Below are 11233 nucleotides of genomic sequence, written 5' to 3'. Positions count from 1 at the left end.
ATGTAGTAATTTATGGTTTTTGTAGTTATTCAAAAGTATATATATATATATATATATAAAACAGAAAAAAATATTTTGTTTCATATCCTCCACGTGTGAAACACGATAATGTTTAGCAACCTATGGCAAGCAGCAAATGAGTACACAGTTCGTAAGTAGAAGAGATAATTGTTTGCTTTACTTTTTTATTCACTGTTTTGTGTTTTAACAAGAAATAAGTTTAAGAACTTATTTGTAAATAGTAATAATGCATATACATATATAATGTATTATAACTGAAATATGACTGTATTTTACAAAATACTAGTCCACTAAAACACAGCCAAGACAGGTCACTTTGTAAAGGCCAGTTTTATATTTTTGGATACAATAACACGAGTGCATGTGCACTGCATCATTGCAGCTTCTTTAATGTTAGTCAGGCACGACTAGAAGGTCAGTATAATAAAAATAGTAAATATATATAAATGTATAATTTTATGAAATTTAAGGTATTTAGACTAAACTTTTGTGTTTTTGTGTTATAATTTGTTGTCATTCTAGAATGAAAAAAGTATAATTTATATTTATTTCTTAATTTTTTATGGTGGCTATGAGGTCGTTCAAATTGATTGACCCCGTATAGAGTTATGGTAGAGAAAATAACAGATAAAATATAAAGTTTTACTGAAAACAAACATTGAAGTGTATTTAGGAGGTCTTAGAGATTACACAAACAATATTTGAGATTTTTGGGACGAAGAATAGTTTTTAATCATAACATGAAAATCACCTTGCACTTGGACTAGTAACGAAAAGACTCAATATTTTCACAAACAAATCTTTAGTAAAATAATTCATTAAAAATCTGACTTATTGTGTACAAAAGACTTGTAATTATTACTAAAAGTCTACCAAATTTTGTGAAGATACATATACAGCATTAAAAGTTATAGTATAAATACTTAACGTGTAGAAATGTGCATAGGAACTCATGTATTTTATACCGAGTCTGTCACAAAAGGGTTAATGAATAATGTGATGCAGTTGTGGACCAAGTATCTAGTCTGGTAATAAAGATTTTTCAAAGCTTTGAATATCATCATTTGTTACCATGTTGCATCATGAGTTTTCATGTAGTTTATTTGTATGATAAGTAATTCTTTTGGCTTAAAAATAAATTTTCAGTAGTGTTTTTTTTTTGTTTCATGGATGAGTTTAGCTCCACTGCTTTGCGATGTAGGCCTTAGAATGAAACGCTTTATAAAGAAGGCTAGCTGATGTATCCGTTCAATGCACGAGGAAGATATAGGGCCCTGTGTGGTGATGGACGGTCAGATCTGAATGCTGACTTCCTCCAATGTCATTCCTCAGGAGGCTGTAAGGTTACGTGGCAGGTTTTGTGTCAATAGGTCGAGTTGTTTGCCAGTTATAAACAAACATATACACACTCACACAGACTTTTGTCAAATAATGGTGTAGATGTTCTATGTGTCTTGTGAGTTATAGGTGTTATTACAACAATATTTTGTGACGTGTCTGAATATGTGAAGCACACTAGTTGTGATGTAGCTGCACACAAAGAAAGTGTATTAATCCCATACATTGGTAATATTTATACTTTTAAAGTTGGTTAAGAGGGATTCTGTGTTAGATCATATTTAGAATATCTCAGTTTTTTTCCTTATCACTATTAAAAATACTTTTATAAAATTTTAATTAAAATTTACGATTTTGTGTAATTGATTGGACTGATTAGGATTAGGAAGCTAAAAATCCAAATTTGATCAAAGTGAAATGATAGGTGCATCTAATAGCTTGACATTAAGGGGCAGAAAGTGTATTTTGTTTGTAAATAAGTGATTCTGAAAGAACTTGGTGTATTTTGTAAAAATTACACTGGAAAAGGAAGTGCAAGGTGTGGTGAAGGGATAATTAGTAGTTTTCTATTTCCAACTTGAAACTTCTCATAGAAACTTAATCATTCCTTGATTATTTGCGTACTATATTAAAAATGCTGCTTGTTTTTCAAGCTGACACCTAATAAAGAGATAAAACTCATGTTCAGTCTATTTTGTTTTTATATTTTCAGATCTTTAAATGTATGTAATATGTATGCATACTTGAACATGTTATTCTAAGTTATGCAGGGAGAAAGCTAAATTGGATTCATTTGTATACTGTAAATGAAGAAAAAGTTAACACGATGTGCTGAGTTACGATACTTCTTGTACATAGTATTTTGTTTTTACCCCCCATGAGCAGAGCAGAAATGTACAATCCTTCAGTTGCTACCAAATTTGGGTTGTTACTTGAAGCTTACTGTCGAGGTCTCGGATCTCACCTGAAAACGGTGGTTAAACAGGTAGAAGCTTTGGAAAAGCTGACCAAGCTGACTGACACACTCAAAGAAAAAAAGGATGACACACAAAAGGTTAACTTCCTTATTGAAATATCTTTTAAAAATGTGGGTGAATTTAGAAGTAGCACATTTACAGTTATTTTTCCCCGTGTTCAAAACTTTATTGATAATATGTTAACCTTTCTTTAGGGCAGTCATCAAGTCAAGTTTAGTTACACAGTTTTGAATTCAGAGAAAACCTGGTGTGTGTGTGTGTGTGACATGTTACTTTTCTTTTGATCGATTTGGTCTGTTATAAGAAAACTTCTCTGAAATGGTGGAGTAATAATTAGCATTGTCATCTGATGAATATGATGTAGTTTTTGAACAGATTTGCTTTCAGCATCCTAACTTATGAAAACGTTTTTGTGTTCTTGTCTTTATAAAGAAGTATGATATGTTAATAATGTTAATGTTTGTATTTTGATATGTATTGTAGAGAATACTGGAGTAAAAAAGAGTGAAAATAATTATACAAATATATTAAGTAATAAATAACAGCTTGAAATGATAAAAGTCACAATTATCAATGAGTAAAATATTGTCTGAAGTTTGATGTAGGTGTGATATTATCTTCGTGAAATGTGAAGTTTAATACATGTAGCATGAATAAAGGGTTAACTTCTTACGGTTGAAATATTATTTTAAGATGATTAGTTGTACAACATATCTAGATGTGATTTGGCAGCTCAGATGTCACAGTTTAAAGTTTTGTATTGCGAAGTACAAAAAGAAATTGGTTACTATTCATTACAGAAATTAGTGACAGCAAATAAAACACTGGATTTAATCATTATTATTTGCTCTCTGTTATATTAGATGTTATTTTGCTGAATCCTCATATTTATGCATTAAAGATGGATATTGTTTGGGAGAATTTTCCTTTGACATCTGTGCAGGTACTTAATTAAGAAAATTATTTATGGCTACTGATATGTGTAACCATGATTTTGATGCTGATATTCAGTTGCTAATGTTTGAAACGTACATTTTAAGTCTACAGAAGCTCCAAGATTAAATACTGAAAGTATCAAAAGTAGTAGTTATACCTGGAGTAATAAAGATTAAAGAATAAATATCTGAGGCTTATTTGTAATATCTAATATATTTTGAGATGATTTTAAAAAGAACTGGGCAAAGAGTGGTCAGTGTTATGAAACAAAAAGGTTGGTTTACTTGTGTTATATTTTAAGATGAATACTGAAACTGTGTATTATTCATATGTCTTTTGTTGCTGAAAAATGCTTGTTTATGAATGTATTTAATGAGTAGCTAATTTTTTTTAGTACAAATCCATTTAGATGGGCCAGCATGTCAGTGATAAAAATGATTATAATTTCATTAGTCTATGAAATGTGTGAAATATAAAAATAGTTTTGATTTTTATAAATTTTTTTATGAAATAACATCAAGTTAATTATGAGGTGCTAGATCATATAATAGATGTAAGTTATGATATGTGCTGATCTGTTTATAGTTTTGTCTTAGCGATAGGAGTGAGCTAGAAATGTGAAATATTTCCATAAGGATCCGTGGAATGTGTCCAAACTCCTAAAAAGTTATTTTGAAACTAGATTTTTTGTTTTTGAGTTTAGCTGGTAATGAATGTAGAGAGGAATATCTTAACCAAAAAGTTCAGAAAGAAAAAAGGAACGGTGCATGTGTCATTTAGAATAAAGCATTATGGTTCAACCTAGTTAAATATGGTCAGATAATAAAATGTATGGTTTGATGTAATGAGTTTTGTTTTGTATGTATTTAATTTTACTTCTTGTGTTCTTACACTGTTGGATTTCAAACATTTGAAGGAAGGAAGGATGATCTTCCTTGGCACTCTTTTTTTATTATTGAATCTTTATATGATGGTCATACTTATTAAACTTCATTAATATTTTAACTATAGGTTACATACCAGGATAAAAACAGTTTTTAACCTTTCTTTTTTTTTGTCCTCTAGGAGCGTCTAAAGTTTTTATATGAGCAAGTTAAACAAAACGATTACCTGGAAGCTCTTCAAAATTTTCCCTCACCTCTTAACAGCAGTAGGATGTTAGGAAAGCTTATGTAAGTAACTACTGTTAATGAAGCAGATATGAACTGCATGATTTTATTTTTGCAAATTAGTCTTATTATGGGATTGAAACTAATAGCTTTACCAGAATAGATCCATTCAAACCATTCCTACCTACCAGGATTGAAACTAATCCCTTCACCAGAATAGATCCATTCAAACCATTCCTACCTACCAGGATTGAAACTAATCGCTTCACCAGAATAGATTCATTCAAATAATTCCTACCAGATTGTTTATTACTCATCCTGTCTTCATCTTTGTCTATCAGCATGTTTTGAGATCGTCATATTAACACCAAAAGATGGTCCAATGGTGGAGCTCAGATAAGAATCTCAGTTACCCATTTTGTGTCTACATTTCAGACTTCTGTGAATAGTTGTTGTTTTTTTTCTGTTGCACTTTTACCTTGTTATCATTTTGAAGTCCGTCTCACCTGCTACTGATTTTGAGTTAAATTTTGTTTAGAATTTTTAATGTTTCATTTCAAAACAAATTTAACATTATTTTAGAATGTCTTTCTGATATTGTTTTTCTAAAGCCACTAAACCCCTCTTTTGAATTATTTTTAGATTTAGACTGTGTTAATATAATGTGCAGTAGTTGTTTCTAATATCTTCTGTGGTGTTGGATTCATAACTTTTCATTTTTGGTAATTCTATGCATAAAATTGTTCCCTTATTTGGAAATACTTGAACAATAAGTTGTATTTTATATTTATGAAAATTTTGAATTTCTGTAGGCAGAAAACTAAAAACAAAAAATTTAAAATATAAAATTAAAAGTTTTTGATTGGAACTTATTTGAAACGATAATGGAAACTTGCAAGTTTGGTATTGTGCAGTTCACAGAGTGGAAACAGAATCTCAATTCAAATCATAAACATACTATGTAATATATCATCTTTGTCGTTTCATTTAAACATCAGAAGATGTTCTTTTGATGTAAAGGTGTTATAATATTTAAGATATCTTAACTTTTTATATTAGTTTGACTTGATTCCCAAACCTAGCAATTGATGAAGAATTTATCCACGTAAAACAAACGAAGAACAAAAATTGACTTTTTATATATTTTCAACACAACAATAATGATATGTTTCTCACACGTGAATTGTTTAAAATCTGAGATACTGCTCTATCTTATGAACTTTAACTGTACTCAGTGGTAACAAATTTTAAAATGTATCATTAAACACTCAAAATATTAAAGTAATTAATTACTTTTGGATACTAGAAATACAATTGGTGCTGAATCAAAATGTATGCTATAAAAGTAAGAATTTTTCTCTGTGTGTCATTAGATAGAAAGTAAAACTGTGGAGGTACTGCCTGTATTTAGTTTTTTACTTTGGAATTTGTGCATTTCTAATTGACTGTTTTGTATGTTTGTTCTTAAAAATTGAGGGTTGAATAATCTGTTTTATTTTGCCTAACTGTAAATGTGATCAACTGAATATGTGAAGAAATATGTGTTTTTTATAAACAATATAAAATTTCAGAATTGAGTACAATTTGCAAATTAACAAAAGTACTGTATTTCAGTGTGGAAGAATGCAAAATTCTGGATTCTGCTAAGAAACCCTTGTGGCTTGTCTGGCAGAATCCTGACCCCATGTCGGAATGCATGTTCAAGATTAATTCCATTATCTTTAAGAATGGTGATGGTAAGAAAAATTTTCTACTGTTAAATATTTAATTTTACAATGTACTTAGAGAATATGGAAATATTTTTGAAGTAATCATAATGTTAGTTAACTTTAATACAAACAATTCCACATGAGGATATATTGTTTGTATGGTATATGTAGCTTTATATTTAACACTATCACTATGTTGTCCTTGCATAGATCCACATGAGGATTTATTGTTTGTATGGTATATGTAGCTTTATATTTAACATTATCACTATGTTGTCCTTGCATAGATCCACATGAGGATTTATTGTTTGTATGGTGTATGTAGCTTTATATTTAACACTATCACTATATTGTCCTTGCATAGATCCACATGAGGATTTATTGTTTGTATGCTGTTCATTTACCAGTTGTTATATTTAGCTTACTGAACATTATCATTGACCATTTTTTTGTGTTATTCTCTTCTCCAAGTTTTAAGTGTGAACCAAAAATTGTCATGTTTAAAATAATAAAATACTATATACTTTTAAAACATGTATATAAGTTAATATTTTTTGTAATGAGTAACTGAAAATACATCAAGACCTTACAAGTAAAAATACAGTGATTAAGATATGAGAATTTCAAGAGAAACTAACATAATCATGACATTTTCAGCAAATGGCATTATATAGTCATGAGGAAAGATAAAGTAACAACTTCATTTTAAATTACTGTAATAATTTGAAAGAATATTTTAATATAGAAAATATGTTTCTTTATGTAAGTTACTTTTCATGTTCGTCTACAGTTATGACGGTAAAGAAAAGGTTGTTTAAAATGAATGCCAATTCATGCAAAAGGAGTTTGAATAACATTATTTTGAGGAAGCGATTAAAGGTGTAAACTGTGATGTAACTGAGTAATCAACTTTGACAAGAACTTTTATGAAATACTTATCAGGTTGTCTTCAGAATAATTCCTGTGAAAACAAATAGTGTTTTAAAAGTTATAACTTTGGTTTAGATATTTTACATATTATAATTTAGTGACTTCTGTGTGGATGTGTTTTATGAAACTTATCATTCAGTTTATGTATTTTACATATTAGAATGTGACTTCTGTGTAGATGTGTTTTATGAAACTTATCATGTGGTTTATGTATTTTACATATTATAATTTAGTGACTTCTGTGTGGATGTGTTTTATGAAACTTATCATGTGGTTTATGTATTTTACATATTATAATTTAGTGACTTCTGTGTGGATGTGTTTTATGAAACTTATCATTCAATTTATGTATTTTACGCATTAGAATGTAGTGACTTCTGTGTGGATGTATGTTATGAAATTTATTGTGTGGTTTATATATTTTACATATCAGAATCTAGTGACTGTTGTGGATGTAGTTTATGAAAAACTATCGTGTGAGAGTCTGTTTAATTAACTATACACAGTGAATCACTTTCCAGATCTGCGTCAGGACATGTTGACATTACAGGTCATTTACATCATGGACAGTATATGGCAAAATGAAGGGTTAGATCTAAGGTAAGAAGTTAGAAATCATATTTGCTTTGTTTTTTTTATTCCTTTATTCTATACTGATGTTTTTGTAATTCTTAGTACCTTATATTTTCATTACTGGTTTATAAAGCATTATTAGTTATTGCTGTGACCCAACTTTGTAAACAGCACATAGTTTTTGTAACAAATATATATTCTTTATAGATAATAGGGCATACATTTTAGTCTGATACATAGCTAGTTTATAGGTTTGTTTTGCCTGTGGTTATGTTAATCACTTTCACCCTTGATTGGGGCCATCATGTTGAAGATATGTTGTTAATGTCAGAGAGATTATATTATTATAACCTGATATGGGGAAGTGGAACGTTAACACAGTTACCAGTTATACAAGAAATCCCTGTGGTTATGTTAATCACTTTCACCCTTGATTGGGGCCATCATGTTGAAGATATGTTGTTAATGTCAGAGAGATTATATTATTATAACCTGATATGGGAAGTGGAACGTTAACACAATTACCAGTTATACAAGAAATCCCTTAAATTTGATGCTGCAACTTTAATACATGTGGGTAAGAAAAGTAAGCTACAATTTGTACATATGGTATTTCATTGTCTCAAACAATGCAGTGGTGAACGGTATATTTATCCATGTAGTGTTTAACCTTTTAATTGTCAAATTGTTTAGGAAAGCCCAACTTTTTTAGTTAATATCTTTATTTAAGGAGGTTGAGTGTTTGAAATTTTGTAAATTTTAGTCCTATTATTATAATTATTGTTTCGTACTCTGAATTTGAAATGTCAATCTCCTACCTTGACAGAGATAAAATAAGTGTTAATGAAATTGTTTTTCACATTAAAATATATTGGAAGTAAAAAATATTGTACTGAAGATTCAGTTTACTTTCTTTTGTCACACTGAACCAAAGGAATTATCAAAACAATGAGTTTACAATGCTTCTGTCATTATGAGTGAATTAAGCCATTATACAAACTCTTTGTAACTTATAATGGGTAAGAAGTAGCCTATACCTGTAGTGGGTTTTTTATCAAAAGTTGGGCTTGTGATGAATGTACAAGTAGAATTTGTTTATTTTTATAATTTTTGTACAGAACTACTCAATAGGTTGTTAGCACATGGCTCTCCCTAATTTTAAACTGATAAATAAAAGGAAAGGCAGCTAGTCATCATGGGCTACTAGTTTCTTACTGAATAGTGGGATTTGACTGTTATTTTTATTGCACATTTGTAGCCTCAAAGTATGAGTGCATTTTTGCATCAATCATAAATCCTTGGATTCACAGCCTGGGTATACTAACCACTTGGCCACATCCAGTCCAGAGAAACTTTGGTCAGAATCCCAATATGAGCTATAAATATGAAGTTCATGACTTTTGTTGAATATGAAAATAATGTGCGTGTGTGTAAAAACAAAGGTATATTACATTCAGCAGAGATGAGATAATCCCAATCTGAGTAAAATGAATTAGTAACTGAATCACAGCAGATGAGGATAAACTTCCTTTTACTCAGATTGAACTGAAATATCACTACTAACTACTCTTTATAACTTTCATATTACAAGTTCAATCTGAGTAAAATGAATTAGTAACTGAATCACAGCAGATGAGGATAAACTTCCTTTTACTCAGATTGAACTGAAATATCACTACTAACTACTCTTTATAACTTTCATATTACAAGTTAACTTGTAATTTTTATACGTGTCTGATTTTTAAACAATTCTATTTGCTTTAATAGATCTGATTTGAAAATTTAATCAAATTTAGTTAAATATTTTGTAGGTACCTTATTTATTCAAATTCACAGTGGTTCTTAAATTTAATACTGTTAATAATTACATTAAATATCATGTTTGAATAATTTCTGATTCAGTTCAATATTACTGTCTTTTGAGTTAATGCATGAGTTTACTCATCATTTGATAATGTAAGCAAATCAATGTATGGGGCTAAGGAATGAGAATAAGCAGTTGGTTTTAAAGATTTTATGATTTTGCCTGTGGTCAAGCATCAAGTTCAACTTTAAATGATATTAATATTATTGAGTTTATCACATTGTTCGGCAGAAACATAGTAAAAACATGTACATTAAAGTGTGATATTTTGACAAAGGATTTAAAAATATGAAATTCTAGTCTTGTATTATAAGTTTATGTGCTAAATAATGACCTCAATGACTGGTTTCTAATGATCTTTTGAATGCTTTCGTAACTTGCAGGATGCTTCCGTATGCCTGTCTGGCTACCGGGAAACAAGTGGGTATGATTGAAGTGGTACGGAATGCCAAAACAGTAATGAACATCCAGAGGAAAGGTGGTCGAATGGCAGCTTTCCAAGTAGATTCCACACAACTTCACAAGTGGATCAAAGATAAAAACAAAGGAAATATGTAAGAAACTAAAAAAAGTATTGAGAAACTCACCTTGAAATTTTAATGGAAAATAAACATTGAAGTAATTTAAAGTATCATTCATCATATTATGAAGTATGCAGAAACTCACCTTGAAATTTTAATGGAAAATAAACATTGAAGTAATTTAAAGTATCATTCATCATATTATGAAGTATTGAGAAACTCACCTTGAAATTTAATGGAAAATAAACATTTAAGTAATTTAAAGTATCATTCATCATATTATGAAGTTTTTATATATGAACTAACCTAGATACTTAATTTAACTTGAGCATTTTTTGTCTCATCTTTGAATTTTTTTTTTTTTGAATTAGGTATGAACAAGCTATTGAAACTTTCACATGTTCCTGTGCTGGATATTGTGTAGCCACATTCATCTTGGGAATTGGAGATCGTAACCCTGACAATATCATGGTTAATGAAGATGGACAGGTAATTATTTTCTTCCATCTGTTTTGTTATAGAAGTAGTAATAAAATGTTTAAAAAATAAAGTTTAACTTTTTTTCATGAGGTTGCTGTCATTAGTCATTACATAATGTTTTGTAAATGGTGCTTATTTAAAGATACCACAAATAAAGAGCGTCGTTCTCTTGTGGTGGTTCTTTCATTAGTTACTGGAGATGCACATAAACACACGTTTAGAAAATCCTTTAGAAATTGTGATGTCTTTATTTAGTATTGTGAGTGTGAAGGGATATGAATGTGTTGAAACCAAGTGTGAGTATGACAGTTATAAACAACAAATTTTGGAATTACATAATCATTTTTCAAAGTTTAAATTAATCATGCTTCTTACAGAGTACTTTACTATTTGTTTATTTGTACTAACTATCAAACTTAATTCTTTAAACCCATAACTTTGCTTCTTGCAGAGTACTTTACTATTTGTTTATTTGTAATAACTATCAAACTTAACTCTTTAAACCCATAACTTTGTGTGTTTTGCCTCTTGCAGAGTACTTTACTATTTGTATATTTGTACTAACTATCAAACTTAACTCTTTAAACCCATAACTTTGTGTGTTTTGCCTCTTGCAGAGTACTTTACTATTTGTTTATTTGTACTAACTATCAAACTTAACTCTTTAAACCCATAACTTTGTGTGTTTTGCCTCTTGCAGAGTACTTTACTATTTGTTTATTTGTACTAACTATCAAACTTAACTCTTTAAACCCATAACTTTACTTCTTGCAGA

At 29.5% G+C, this 11233-nt stretch overlaps 1 protein-coding gene across 1 annotated transcript in view; it reads left to right on the top strand.

The window, feature by feature from the left end:
- Window positions 1–11233, top strand: part of LOC106461027 (phosphatidylinositol 4,5-bisphosphate 3-kinase catalytic subunit alpha isoform-like) — a 46430-nt gene that overhangs the window by 22098 nt on the left and 13099 nt on the right. The window contains exons 11-16 of the mRNA XM_013920807.2: window positions 2245–2413; window positions 4338–4444; window positions 5996–6117; window positions 7542–7620; window positions 9841–10011; window positions 10350–10467. Coding sequence (XP_013776261.1) covers window positions 2245–2413; window positions 4338–4444; window positions 5996–6117; window positions 7542–7620; window positions 9841–10011; window positions 10350–10467 — 766 coding nt within the window. The remainder of the gene's footprint in view (window positions 1–2244; window positions 2414–4337; window positions 4445–5995; window positions 6118–7541; window positions 7621–9840; window positions 10012–10349; window positions 10468–11233) is intronic.

Source organism: Limulus polyphemus, unplaced genomic scaffold, assembly GCF_000517525.1.
Source record: "Limulus polyphemus unplaced genomic scaffold, Limulus_polyphemus-2.1.2 Scaffold883, whole genome shotgun sequence".
Taxonomy (NCBI): domain Eukaryota; kingdom Metazoa; phylum Arthropoda; class Merostomata; order Xiphosura; family Limulidae; genus Limulus; species Limulus polyphemus.
Note: the sequence above shows the minus strand (reverse complement) of the source record. Positions and strands in the feature narration are given on the sequence as shown.